We start from the raw sequence: 15,213 nt of genomic DNA, 5'->3' as shown, positions 1-15,213 counted from the left end.
CTTGAGATATATATCTAAATCAATTAAGCTACAGTTGAAGAAGTTGTATATTTTTGTTTTATACTCTCAAGAAATTATTGAAAATTGTCTAAATTTTGAATATGTTTATTTGATGGAATGATGGAATTTGGCTTTCTTATTTGTGGCGATAGCAATTGTATATTTTTAATTAGTCATGGAACATTATCAATTACGTTATTTTTATTGTTTAGTCTTAAATTAGACAGCTTTGTCTTTTTTGTTGAATTGTAGTGTCAAAGGCAATTTGGATGACTTACTACGTAACACTAGTAGTTAAGAAAACATTTTTGTCTGATTTACCTAATGTCTCTTTTTCCAACTCTTAAAAATTGTTTTCTCTTTTTAAATAAACTCTTAAAAATAGTACACTAAAATAAAATAAAATCCGAAAATAGAAGATGGAACCTACCAACCTTTTTATTGGGCTCTAACCCAAGTTTGAATATATGCTTCTAAATTTGTAATATGATATTTATAAAAAATAAAGTAGGAAGAAAAATTAAAACACACATTATTGGATAATTCTTGTTTTTTTTTTCTTAATTCATCGATCATGGCTATAATATAAAATCAATATATGTCGATCAATTATTAGTCTGAGAATTGGTATAAAAGAAAACTTACCTACATCAATCAATAGAGATCTCCTAGCTCCTTCCATCGGCCATTTATTTTGATTTGTATTGATATTTGAATCAGTTTATATATATTTCGATTAATCCCACGAACTATCGTGTAATACTACAACTTAAGTAGTCAAGGAAAATCGTAGTTTTTGTAGACGATGAACATAGTTTAAACTCATTCCTTCTAAACTCTTTAGTTTTACTCTTTCACTTATTTCGATAACAATCTATGATGCGTTAAATATTATTAGTTAAATTACAATTTTAGTTTGGGCAAAATTCATTTCAATATAGTTCTCATGCTTTAAGCTTAGTTTCAAGTGAGTCGTTGTGACTTTAAAAGTTTTAATTGGGTCGTTATAATTTGGACTTAATTTCAATTTCATCCCCATTATTTGATTAAATCTCACCCATAGTGCCTAAATTATGTTTGACCTACTTGAAAAATCCACCCTTTTTTTTTCTTAGCCCTAAACCGTAATATTCTCAACTAATACAATACCTAAATAGAAAATTACCATGTGAAAACAGAAAATTTTCAATATAATAACAATATATAAACAAAATTCAAAATAAACACAAACCATAAAGCTAAGTTAAAACTTCTAAAATTATAGGACCAAATTCAAACTTTTAGCAAACCAGTCAAACCAAATTTGTTATTTAAAAATATTTTAACCCTTTGATGGACATACTATGAACTACAATGTGATGACTACTCTGAAACTTTATAGAAATTTCTCAAACAACATTGTTTTTCAAAAAGGAGCTAGGCAATTTCATCTTGGTAATGCAAGCACACACTTTACATACAAAACATGATCATTTTTGTATATCCTAAGTTGTTACCAAGTTTTCACCTTCACCCAAAGCTTCCACTATTTACAAACCAGCCCTTAGCTCCCACATTTCTAGAGTCACCATGAAGGAGACAATTTCATTTTTCATGTTCTCCTTCCAACATCTTGCCTAATATCGTCGTTTCTCCTCGTTCTCACTACATCGCTACTTCGATTCCCGACCGTATGCCTGCTTGACACCCTTTTGCTGGAAGAAACCTCACATGGTGCTTGAAACCCAATGCTCTCGACCGCTCCAACCGTCTTGAACAACCGTCTCCTATTCACTTCCTCGACCAATGATCGATGCAGCAATTGGCTATGTACATCGACTAGCGATCTGTTTCTTGTTAATCTACGGGAATCCATTCCCCTCTTGTCTTTACGGCCAGAGGCTGCAGCTACCTGAGATGACCCTACCGTGCATTGGCTCTGCTTGTACAGAATTCCAGACAAGAAATCCTTGTTTTTGCGGTTCTCATTGGGACAAAATCTGGAGGAGTTGTGAATCTTGTTGATGTTGCTATATTGATCTATTCGGACCGAACTCATACTTGTCTCGTACTCGTCGCTGCTGACGTAGTTCAAGTTGGAGTATTTTTCCGACGCTGATGAGCACTGTGAGCTGCTGTCGTCAAGTGCATCATCTGCAAATAGTATTGCAGTGACAGGTCAAAAATTTAAGCCGAAACTAACTATACATGTTTGATGGCAACGATATAACCAACTGAAACCAGCAAAATGGAATCCCGGGCTTTACCTGGGAACCAACTAAAACCATCTGACATGTTTTGATTTGTTCTTGGGGAGGTGGCGAAGCCCAGAGTTGTCGCTTGGGATGACGAGGAGACGGAGCGGAAATTATGATGAGGTGCATCATCATCTTCTTCTGCATAGCTGAAGCTGAGGCTATGGTTGGACAACTCACTTCTATTCCAGTTTGGAACCAGAGCCGATATTTCTCCTTCGATCATGTCTGCTATTTCGAATGGCTCCCAATCGGAGATCTCCATCTCTTTCACCATTTCCATTGCCACATCTATTGCGGTGTCGTTCACTATGTCGAAGGGGAAGTATATGTTCCTAAGAGAGCCTGCAGATGGGTAAATTTTGAAGTAAATGCATCAGGTTTCGACAATAAAATCAACTCACTCGGGTGGGGTAAATGCGAAAAGTTACCATCTTTATCTGCAATTTGAACTCTGAGAAAGAGGGTATCATCTTCAGGGTTCAGCTTCCCCGTGATTGTCATGTTTGTCCTGCTTAAACCTTCACCTAAATGCAACTTCTCCATCTCTTTGGCATTTAGAAAGGGCTTCTGGTTTTGATTCTTCTCTCTCAACGAAGGTCTATCTCCATCAGCCATGAGAAAGGGATCAGATAACAATTCCTTTGCAGACGCTCTCATCGAAACCGGTACCAAGCATTTCTTTATAAATCTCTGCGCTTCCACGTCTTGAATCTTGTACAATGCTGCTGGCAGCTTCCCCTAGACAAAGAAAATGTAATACAGGAGTGAGAAAGTTGTTCCTTTACGTAACCTACATCGACTCTCAACCCATGTTCTCTTACCGACGTGACTTTCTTGTAAATCTGTGCAGGATTAGTACACTCGCTATATGGGTACTCGGAAGTAAGCATCTCCAGAACACACATGCCAAATGAGTAGACATCAACTAGCTCATTGTAATGCTCCTCATATAGCTCTGGGGCCATGAACTCCGGTGTGCCTGCAAAAAAAAAAACCAAAAAGAAACACAAAAGCTCGAGATTAGTCTTCGATCGGAAGTATTAGAATCCTTGGTAATGGAACAATGAACTATCCTAACCTATAACACTGTGAGCAGATCTGGAACCATGGAGTATTGCTGCAAGCCCCAAGTCACCAATCTTGACTTGCCCAAGATGGCCATTTACAAATATATTATCACACTTCAAGTCTCGGTGAATTATCGGAGGGTCGTGCTCGTGCAAATAAACAAGCCCCTGCAGAATCTGGCATGCCCAGCTCTTAATGGCTCTGATATCGACTTGCTGATATTTCTTCACGTATCTGCAGAAGGAACCAGGAAGAAGGTTCTTATTTACCGTCAGATTAAACCAAAACCTCCATCATTCTGGATTGAAACTTACTCTCTGAGTGTTCCAGAAGTAAACAGTTCGGTGATGAAGTTGAAGGTTTTGCGCTCAACATCAATCCAAGAGGTGTAGAATCGCATGATCGATTCGTGTTTAAGTGTGCTAAGTAGGTGAACCTCCGAATACAGCCGCTGCAAATCCTCGGGCGATCGGAGAACTTCATTGAGTTTCACCTGACTCCACGCCACCTCTATTCCAAGAAACTCATCAATGGCTTTGTACACTGTCTTCATGGCCCCTTTCCCCAGAACTTCTTCAAACTAAATATATTTTCATGTAAAAATTAGCCATATATGTTCACGTAACTTAATCATTCATTAACTCAAAATCTAGTTGTTGCATCACTAGGCCATATTTGGCACATCAAGATTACTCTTTTCCTCACAGAGTTAATTTTTCCTCACAACTCCAAACAGAGCAACAGTTATTTTCGAGCTTCTTCAGTTCTTCTCTTCCGAGAAGAGACGCAAACTGTTCTTACTTAAAGACTGAAACCACTAAGCCTTCATTTTCCAGTAAAAAAAAAGAAAAACAGAAAATGGAAAGCACTTAGATTCAGGAGAGCTCAATCAATAATCATCAACGACCTTTAAAATATTCCCATGGAGTAAACTCAAAGACAACACAGAAACTATAAATTAGTCATCAAAAGAAGATTTAATAAAACCCATTAGCATTAATTAAAGTACGATGGAAGAAAGCTCCATGCAGCAAAGAAAACCAAAAGGCCATCACTAGCAAGTTGCACATATAATAAGCACAGCCCACACGAATTAGATATTTAGATTCTCGCAAGAACTTTTCACCATAATACCCAGTCTACTACGATTAAACAAATACTAATCACAAAAAGTGTCAATTAAGGGCAAAAAAAATCAAACAAGATAGGGCGACGGTATGGTACTCACGCGGCCGTAACGACATGTCGGATCGGTCTCAGCGTATCCAAATTCCGAGTTGCTGCCGGGTTTCCCAGCTCGAGTATTCTTGAACATGGTTAAGGAACAAATCAAGGGCTTAACAGAGGGAAAAAAAGGGAGAGAAAAAGGGGGGAAACGATAGAAAAGTATTAAAATCGGCGGCGGCGGCGGTGGTGGCGGAGGGAAGGAACTTAAATGCGCGGCTTTCCGTCGTGGTTTTCGTAGGAGAAATGGCGGAATAGAACCCAGAAAAGCCTGGAGTAATCGATTCTAAGCATAATCCATCCCATCTCCACCGCCGCGGTGGACCGCTCGAAGTTTCCGATCTTCAAAACCATTTAGCTCGAGAGCTTCCAGGTCGCTTTAATGGGGGCAGAGAAGGTCAGTTTCGGAAATTAAAGAAAACCCAGAAGAGTTCGAGGGCTATTGCTTGCTGGGTCGTTCTAAATTTTGGCAAAAACAGTACGGAACTTGGAGAATCTGTGGCCATGCTCAGTTGAAAGCATCTGCGGCTGAGAGCAGAGAAAGAAAGAGCAGAGCAGACGGCGAAAACAGGGATGGAGAATTTGGATACGGAAATAGGGAAAATAAAATGAAAAAAGAAATAGAAGAATAAGAACAAGAACAAAAACAAGAATTGTTCAAAATGCGGAGTTTATTCGTTTCTGGGTCTTCATAATATACAGACAGAGAGAGGGATTAGAGGAAGACGGAGACGAAACGGAACCGAACTGACACCGCCAGGAAGCGAGACCGCGAGGGGTGGGGCCAGGTGGGCCCCGCGCCTGGAGGAAGTGGCGGGCGCCTACAAGAAACGACATCGTTTAGTGGCGGTGTACACGTCATCAAAACTTTGACTTTTTTTCTCTCGTGCCAGATCAGCCGACGCTTCAGAAAGTGCTGACAAGTGGATGTCTCCAATATAAAAGAGTTTCTTAGTACCGTCGCAAATGTTTTGTTCACGCTGTAATTTTGTCTTTATAAATAATTTTTAAGAATATTTATATTTTCATGATATCATAAATTTTTTAAAAAATCATATTCTTTTCCTTTACCATTTGATATATTATTTTATTTTGTAGCTTTATTTATGAATTGAATACAAATAGTATGAAAAATTTTCATAATACTATGGAAAACTTCCCCCCAATATCAACCACCTACGATTGTCCTCCCATCAAATCTGATTTTTGTTTCTCGTCAAAAAAAATCTGAGTTTTCTTTTCTTCTTCTTCTTTTTTTTTTTTGTCTTCTTTTATCTCCACAGTCCTATTGCCATGTGGCCCCACCCAATGACATTTTTAGATAAGATTTTTTTTAAGGATAAGATAGTAATGTGTTGAATATTTCATTTTTATCCTAAGTTATATATATACTTTATCCTAAGTTTAGAATATATATATATATATATATATATATATATATATATATATAAAACTTGATTCCTATCATTTTAGTTAAATTTCAATTTAGTCCAAACAAATTGTGCCATATAAAAATGTAAAACATTGATTTAATATATTTAAATATCAAAATTTCACGAAAAATTGTTAGAGAGGAGAATTTCAAGTTAGATATTTATTGGGAACTTTCTTAATGTAAATTGATTTAATGACTTGATTCATGGTACGGAGATCGTTTGTCAATGTTATAGATTAGCCTATATTAGTAGATTGTGTATACTAGTATAATAAATTTTTGGCGGGCTAGATTGTTAAGCTGTCTTGACTTTTTAATGAATATTCTAGTTCATGGATTAGATAATTGGTTTAAAAGTTACATTTAATAAATTGATAATTGTAATTGTAATTTATTTTTAGTTTAACATGTGGGAGTAGTCGGGTAGGGATTTAAACTTTTGATTTTTTGGTCAATAATATATGTATTAACTAGTTGAACTACGTATATATTGGCATAAATATGTTATTTACTTGGTATGGATTATTATTGAAAAAATATAGTGTGATTTAAGATAAAATTATTTTTTAATATAAGTTTATTTTTTTTAATCTTGTAAAACATATTGAGTTTAGAACTTACTCCATTTTGTCTAAAAATATGAAATTAGACTAGAAGTAAGTTGGTGTAGCGAGTTTTTCCTCCACTTGATCAAGCGCCCAGCCTCAGCACTCTTCTTTGCAAAATAAAAAATAAAAAATAAAAAATAATTGATTGGCTTTGAACTGTTCATAAAAAATAAGTTATAAATTATAAGAATATTTGAAATATTTAAATTAATTGTACTTATTAAGATGTGTTAATGAAAAAGTTACTGTAATTTATTGATATTCTAATAAATCCTCCTTGCATGACAATACTTTTTTTTTACAATAAGTGGAGGTGAGAATTCAAACTTATGATATCTTAATTGTAGATAGGTGTCAATTACCATTGAACTAATATTTAATTCAAATTAATTTAATCTTTGGTTTGATATATAAGTTGAGTTTATCAAATTTTTATATTATTTACTAACTACAAATTCAACATTGAGCAATATAAATATTTATGTAAATTCAAATGGAAATTAAATATAAACCAATTAATTTGTTTAAAAAATTAATGGAAAAAAAAAACTAGAGTTTCCTTTTTCTTTTCTAATTAATATTACAATTCAAATGAGAATTTAAAAATTTGACCAATCGAATTATATTCATGCTTGACATAATTTATCATTATTATTATTGTTTATATTATATATAATCGGTCAAGATTAAACCTAGTCAAAGTATTCCAACTATGAGAGCTTAAGTGTACTTGTAATTTAAGTTCAGAGATCAAACTAGAATGTGATATTGATGCGGAAGTGAGATCCTCTATTTATAGATTGGGGATCCAACAGGTAGTTATTGATGTTGTCTCGAAGGTTGGTTTGTCGAATGCCTATGTGAGAGTATTTTTGCTACATAGGCGACTAAGTATGGGAGGTTGGTCCTTTCGAAAGTGGTCCTTAGGTGAAGCTTTGTCATTTCCAACCTTCTTCCGTTCTCCATGTGTCAAGGTTGTTTTTCTACCCCACCAATTATAATTAACAATATTAACTCATCTAAGATTATTGAAGCATCCACAAACGTCATTTTTACAAAATAAACTTGGCACATTTTTTTTTCTTTTGCCCTTGTCTATTCAATTATAGAAAAATAAGAAATTTTAAATTTTCAAAACAAGTAGAGATATAAAATTGTATTATATTGTCTACCCCACATGTTCTTTCGAACTATTTTGTTTTATTTATTTTATTATTATTATTATTGGCTTTTTGTTATTTTTTGTCAAATTCAATTGAAAACTCCCCCATGATGAACGAAGGAACAAGGAAGCTCTACTTTTTTCAAAGTAATTTTGTCTCATTCTCGCCCCCTTCGCTTCGCTAAAAACCACAAAACAGGGAGAAATAAAAACCAACGAAATAAATGAATGTATAAAGCGAGAAGAGGATATAATTGCTATTTTTTAAGATTTAAAGGGTACGTTTGCAAATTTTATTTTAGGTTCATATATTTCAGTAATATAATCTAGCTAGCTTCCAATTCTGTTTTGGATTTTAAACTTTTATACTTATTTTGGGTATTTTAGTCCATTAATTTCCCAATAGGGGAAAAGGGGAAAGATATAAATTAGTTATTGTTATCCATTTTTCATTAGTCATTTAACAAAAATCTAATTAATCTCATTTACAAACTCGACTTTAGACTCTGATACATAGCTTCAACCACTTGTTTACCTAAATAAACATGACCATTTTTAGTTTAATGGTCAACAGCAAATCTTTCCCGTTAATTATTGGAGGTTCAAATTTTCACCTCACAATTACTAACCTGTTTGATAACTAACTCGATTTCGATTTTGATTTTTTTGTATTTATTTATTTGATTGTATAGTTTTTATGAATACTTTTTTTTTTTCAAAATCTAGCCCAATTTGGAAAATATATATATATATATAAGTAGTTTTTTTTTTTTAATTTGCTAAGAATTCAAATATGTTTTTAAGAGGGGTAAAAAATTTATAAATTAAATTGTACTAGCATAATCTTTAGAAACATAAAATTAAAAATGATAGCACCTGCAATATTGAAATCTAAAAATACATCATTTAAACAAATAATAATATATTCGAGAAAAAATTATTCAACGTGATTGTTGCAAATTCTAAATTGATCTATTCTTAATAATGTGAAATACGCCTCTAAATTATCTCTCGTACATCAAATGGTATATAATCATTAGTCACATTATTCTAGCTACTTAAATACAAATAATTTCTCAAGATTCTTTTTTCTTTCGTTTGACAAAGGTGATCAAGAGGAAGAGAATTCAAATTTAAAATCAAACACTTCAAATCAATTAATTTTTTTTTTCTTAAAAGAAATATTATGAGATAAATTGTGTTGAGGAATCCTATTGGGTTGGTGTATAAATCATCATTAGATTCCCCATTGAAGGTACCACTGGGAACTGGCAGCCACTGAAATTTTGCAAAAACTGATGAAGAAGAAAGGGTCAACAATCCAATTAATTTCCATTTTCTGTCCACCACAAAATTTAACTTTATATCTCAATTCCATCTTCTTTACTTTTTCCTAGAAAAAATTATTCCTTTTTTCTTTAAAAAAAATATTAAGTTAAAAATTTCAAACCCAAATTGGAATACGATCAATATGATTCAATTTTTTTTAGTACGACAAGTGAAATGGAAAATTCGAATTTATGATTTATTGATCAAAGACAAGTGTCAATTACTGTTGAATTAAACTTAGGTTTGCACAATTTAAACGATATCGAAATTCAACCAGCACAATTGATGTGAAATGCAAAATTTTCATTTATTGGAAATTGGAAATTGGAAAATCCTGACAAGAACTGTCTGGAATATTTGTGGGGATTCTATTGCTTCCTATAAAAACCTCTACTTTTTTCTTAATAATTGAATTACCATGTTCCTTAATAGCCCTTTGAAAGCAACTACCATTTTTCTTGTGATATGGTACATATTTTTATCATAACACTTTAAATAATTTATCTGTTGAGTCTGTATGCATAATTATTAACATATTTAAATACTATTTTGATCTCTATATTCTTAAAAGGCGACTAAATTAGTTTTAATTTGTAAAATTTTAACACAAATTTCATACGTTAATGGAAACTAATTGATATTTCGAAAGAACAGAAACTAAAATTGAAACCATACAGAAAAAAACCAAAATGAACCAAATCCAAGAGTATTTTTGACCAATTAAATATTAGAAATTTAAAAAAACACACGATATTCATGTTTATTTTTACAATTTCATCATGTTTTATCAAAAAAAAAAAAAGGCATTATGAAGTGTAGATAAAGCATGTTCCTATATTGAAAAGACATCATTAATTACCTTATTTGAAATCTCCCACCAAAATTATAAAAATAAAATAAAATAATAATGATAATAACTCTCACCAGAAGACTTTTCTTTTTTCTCTTGAAAATATAAAAAGACGTTATCAAACGCAATGAAACTTCAACAAGTGTGTATAGGCATCGCTGTGGGTCACTACCAATTTCAAATAAAATGTTCAATTTTTATAGTGGATATATTTTTAATATTTAAATTCTATTTTACCCTTCCAACTTTTATACTTATTTCGTTTTTGTCCCCAACTTTTTAATATTCTTTTTTTTTTTTGGAATAACTGTTTTAGTCCATTTTTCAAACCTAATTGTTACATTTTTATCCAACAAAAATTGAATTAATTTATTACATGTCACTTTAAAGTTTAAAAACTTGCATATATGCACATGCATTAAATGGACAAAAGATATACTAATTTACAAATAACCAACAATTAAAAATATCATGAATTTGTCCCAAGTTTCTGAACCAAAATAAAATAATGAAGGTTTAGAGTATCACATTTTTAAATAATTAGTAGAAATTGTATTTAGAACTTGGAAGGCTCCAAATTTTGTTTAATTTAACATGGAAAAATATGTGGATAAGTGGATAGAGTTGACTTTTTTTAAAACATATTTACGTAGTGATATGGGAAATCATAAATCCGTGTCACAATTTCGGATCGGATCTCCAAACAATATCCAATCAGGACGACATCGGTATTCAAAGTTAGTGAGGAGCTCGAAGATGATATCAGTGTCCACATTCAACTGCCTGACTTTCCACTCTGTAAACTCAGTGTACACCACAATTCAAGGAGGAATTGAAGAGTAATTAATGTTCACTCGATCTCTGTGATACACCGTAATCCAAGATAAAGATGTCAGTGATAATTAATACCACACCATAAACAACCGCTTATAAAAAGGTGGAGAGAAATTAGTTACAAGTACGCGTGAATCTCGACTATCTTTGAGTTAATCGGAGTACTCATGTTTCTTTTATGGGACTTTTTCTCAACTGAAATTTACAACACATTTGAGTGGTCATTTTGTACCGAACATGTAGACCTAATAGAAATTGATTAACATAAATTCAACTAATATTTATGAAACAAGAATGATTTTTTTTTCGAAGAACATAAAAACTTGATTAATTTTAAATTGAATTATGTTCCGATTGAAAATAAGATTGAGATGAGTTAGAGTTTTTAATAAGAATTGAAACAAAGCTTCCGGATATGACTTTAAATTGGGCTCTGTGTCAATCACCATAGACGCCATAGATGGAGGTTCACAGATTCATAGATAGCTGCAGCTTTCCCCTCTCTCTCTTTCAACTTGACAGTTAGACATTTGAATTTTATATTGCTAAAATAATATTTTAGTAAGAAATTAAATTACAAATTTAGTTTATGAGCTATTTGATTGTGATTTGTATTACAGAAATTAAATTACAAATTTAGTTTACGAGCTCTTTGATTGTGATTACGGAATTACAGATTAAATTATAGAAATTAAATTACAAATTTAGTTTATGAGCTCTTTGATTGTGATTACGAAATTACAGATTAAATTACAAATCTAATAGATTCTCGATTGTTTAATTTTGTATCTTTGGGTATCTAAATTTTAAAAAACACGTCTAATATGTCTTTAAATTTTAAATTTTGTGTCTAATAAGTTCGTGAATTCTCAATTTGTGTCTAATAGATTCATGACATATTTGATATTTTGATAAAAATTAACAAATTTATTAGACATCAAATTGAAATTTTATAGTCTTATTAGGCCGAAATTCAATTTTATGTCTAATACATTGATTAATTTTTAAATTATTTGAGTATGTTAGGGTTCTATAGGTACTTCTCAAGTTCATTGATTGATTATACACAAAATTAAAAGTTAATAAACCTACTATATACAAACACAAAAATTTTGGGGCGTTATTTAACCTTCCATAAACTATAAAAACATGAATCTTTTTACATTTTAAACCTCATATTTTTATGGTTAAATTACAAGTTTGGTCAGCAAATTTTTTTGTATCTAACAGATTCTGAATTTTAAAAAGTGTAATATATCTCCAAATTTTTTAATATTGGGTCTAACCAGATCTCTCAACATAGATCTTGAACTTTCAATTTTGCATCCAATAGATTAAATGAACCTATTAATTTTTAAAGAAGTCTAAGTACATATTTGACACAAAAAATATAATTTTTTTAATTCAAGAATCTATCAGATACGCGATGTTAAAATGATAAATCAATTTTGTACTTAATAGGGTTTAAATTTGAAAAAGCGTATTAGACTCAACATCGAAAGTTTAAAGGCCTACTCATGATCACTTTTTAAATTCAATGACATTAGACACAAATTTTAAAGTTTATAAACCTGTTAAAAACTATGTTAAAAGTTCATAAACAATACGGGTAATTTAACCAACTTCTATTTTACATTAGTCATCAAAATTATAATTAAAATCCAACAACGAAGTCTAATAATATAATTCACATTTGAATTTAGAAACTATATTTATACATCTATAAAATTTGTTGGGAGGCAAACTGCGAGTGGCCAACCTGTTCAAACAGAAACAAGTAGTCCGACCTAACAGGTTGAGGTTGGATACTTTGGTAAAAACAAAGACGCCTAAAACTTCCACTTCAAGGTAGGGAAAAGTCCAAATGAAACGCATGGATCGAAGGTCCCTGAGGTGAATCTGGCACGAGCCGAGAAATGCCCCGATGGGATGGATAGCTACTCTTTTGACTACTATAAATACATCTCACATCCACCACTCTAACTATGAAAAATTTGCCTGAAACTGATCTGTCTAAGTTCGGATTCCTAACTAATTTGGACGTTTGAGTGATCCACCTGTTTTTGCAGGTACTTCTAAAGGAATCCGCACAAGTTACTCACACCGACCTCATAGCTCATCTTCCGTACCTTAGGCTGATTTTTGCATCAAAACAACTTAATGGTTTAAAATGAAATAAATTAAGATACTAGACATCAAAACTTTGAAAAATAGTAAAATAGAAAGATTGAAATTATAATTTAACACGATTAGCTTATATTGTATCACATTATCCTAATGATGTCATGGTTGAAGTTGACAGTTTAATACAAAATATTTTAAATCTACAATTTGCATATTGAAATTCATATTATCTCAAATAACAATTAATATTAAAAAATGGTTTTAACTATTAAATGGAAAGGTTCAACGAATCTAAATATACGACCAAACAACATATATATATATATATTTTTTTTTTTAACTCATTTTTTCCTAATTTTTTTTTTATTTAGCCCACAGCAACCAATATCTTTATTTATAATTTCTTTTCTATTTAATTGTATATTTCTAAAGAAGCCAACTAATTGGCGCGTTTCACACGTGTGGCTATATGCGGAGGAGCTGCATCGTGTTTAAAATATTATAAGAACATTAATAGCACGTGACAAAAGATGTTTAAATATTAAAATAATTAAAAAAAATCTTTTGAATAAAAAAGTTCAAGCTCAGCACGCTTTATTAACGACCAATAGATCATCGGATCAGACGGCTGTGATGACACCAAAAATGCTTCATGGATTCAAAAACCTACACCGGCCGGGAATCGAACCCGAATCTATACCGTGGCAGTGTACTATTCTACCACTAAACCACTGGTGCCGTTGAGATTAGAATTGGCAATTCGTTTCAATATACAATTCTGTAAAAGGAAAGGAATTTTTCCAGACCTTTCCCAGATAAAAAAAAGAAAAAAATATTTAAATCTAATAGCCATTAACAACTAAAAATACTAATAAATAATACAACATCGTCTCCAAACACCTTCAACTTATTTTTAAAAACATGAAATATAAGTATGTCTAATTCAGTGCTCAAATCAACTTTATCCATCAAACTTAATTTAAGGAGGGAAGACTTTACATACGATCTTAGACGCATCCCCTTACGTGTTAAGAATGGATTGAAGTATTAAAAAGAAAGACTATATATATTTAAAATTATTGTTTTTAAGTAATAAAATAGTTTTACAAATTTTAAAATATTATTTTAAATTATTGATGGATTTATAAATTATGGCCTACAACCCAGAACGATTTTTTAGGGTGAAAATTAAGTAGAATCAACACACGATTCTTTTATTTATGAAACATTTTAGTATGTAAATTATTATTTTATAAACATATCAACATATTAGTTGTAAAAATAGATTTTATTAATGAACAGTTCAAATATTAGTAAAGAGTAGATTGAATTACAGGTGTCAAATAGCATCTAAGTAATATGAATTATTAATGATTAGAATCTAAGTAAAATTCTTTTTAGATACGTAATTAGAATGTTTTTAACCCATCAATGATAAAATAGCGAGTCTTCAAATATTAAAAACAAAATTAATAATTACTGACAAAGATTAAAGTTTAATTTGGTATATTTAGCTAGAAAGAAATCCATTTCTATATAAATGAAATTAAAAAAATAAATGAAGATTTTATTAATGAGCCGTTCGAATGTTAGTAATGAGTAGATTGAATTACAAGTGTCAAATAGCATCTAAATTACATGAACATCTATTTATATCAATAAAATAATAATTTAATGATAGATAGACTTATAGTTAATGATTCTTTTTTATTTTCTCGAAAAAGAAAGAAAATTCTCTTTAGAGCCGTAAATAGAAACTTTTTAACCCATTATGGGTAAAATACCGAGTCTTTAAAGATTAAAAACCAAATTAATAATTACCAACAGAGATTAAAGTTTAATTTGGCATATTTAGCTAGAAAGAAGCCCAATTCTATATAAAATGAAATTAAAAAAATAAATAAAAATGTCAAGCTCAGTAGCGCTAATTTATCATCCTGGAGATCAGACGGCTGCGAAGGACCCAACAATCACTTTTATTATTACGTCATTATAACTAACATGTAATAATAAAAAACTGAAAATAAATAAAAACAAAAAATCTCAAGCTCAGCAACGCTGTTTCATCATCCTGTAAATCGGACGGCTGTGATGGACCCAACCAACACTTTGAGCGTAGACTTCATCATCACTTGATTAAATTGCACCAGCCGGGAATCGAACCCGGGTCTGTACCGTGGCAGGGTACTATTCTACCACTAGACCACTGGTGCTCTTGCTTTCTCTTATTACTTAATTATTTAATTAACTAATTAATCTCGCCCCAAAAAGAAGAAGACAGAATTTTCAAGTTTATACACCAACAAGCTTCACATCGCGATTTTTTTGTTCACATAAACCAA

At 31.4% G+C, this 15,213-nt stretch overlaps 1 protein-coding gene and 3 non-coding genes across 4 annotated transcripts; all 4 read right to left on the bottom strand.

Annotated features, from left to right (window-relative positions):
- Window positions 1–1,356: 1,356 nt before the first annotated feature.
- Window positions 1,357–5,211, bottom strand: WNK4 (WNK family serine/threonine-protein kinase 4). Its single transcript, XM_022293968.2, has 7 exons — window positions 4,534–5,211; window positions 3,620–3,885; window positions 3,316–3,539; window positions 3,059–3,216; window positions 2,666–2,975; window positions 2,247–2,579; window positions 1,357–2,133 (listed from the first exon to the last, which is right to left on the bottom strand). Exons 1-7 carry the CDS (start codon window positions 4,618–4,620, stop codon window positions 1,592–1,594), a joined length of 1,920 nt encoding a protein of 639 aa, XP_022149660.1. The 5' UTR covers window positions 4,621–5,211; the 3' UTR covers window positions 1,357–1,591.
- A 9,571-nt stretch (window positions 5,212–14,782) lies between these two features.
- On the bottom strand, window positions 14,783–14,870 carry LOC148212709 (small nucleolar RNA snoR114). Its single transcript, XR_015789530.1, has one exon. It is a non-coding gene; the product is annotated as a small nucleolar RNA snoR114 (small nucleolar RNA).
- A 46-nt stretch (window positions 14,871–14,916) lies between these two features.
- LOC148212708 (small nucleolar RNA snoR114) lies at window positions 14,917–15,005 on the bottom strand. The gene has a single exon (XR_015789529.1). It is a non-coding gene; the product is annotated as a small nucleolar RNA snoR114 (small nucleolar RNA).
- An 8-nt stretch (window positions 15,006–15,013) lies between these two features.
- Window positions 15,014–15,084, bottom strand: TRNAG-GCC (transfer RNA glycine (anticodon GCC)). Its single transcript has one exon. It is a non-coding gene; the product is annotated as a tRNA-Gly (tRNA).
- Between the last annotated feature and the right edge of the window lie 129 nt (window positions 15,085–15,213).

This window comes from Momordica charantia (genome assembly GCF_013281855.1).
Source record: "Momordica charantia cultivar OHB3-1 chromosome 2 unlocalized genomic scaffold, Mcharantia_2.0 BLBB01000002.1, whole genome shotgun sequence".
Lineage (NCBI taxonomy): Eukaryota > Viridiplantae > Streptophyta > Magnoliopsida > Cucurbitales > Cucurbitaceae > Momordica > Momordica charantia.
This window is presented reverse-complemented; position numbering and strand designations above follow the sequence as displayed.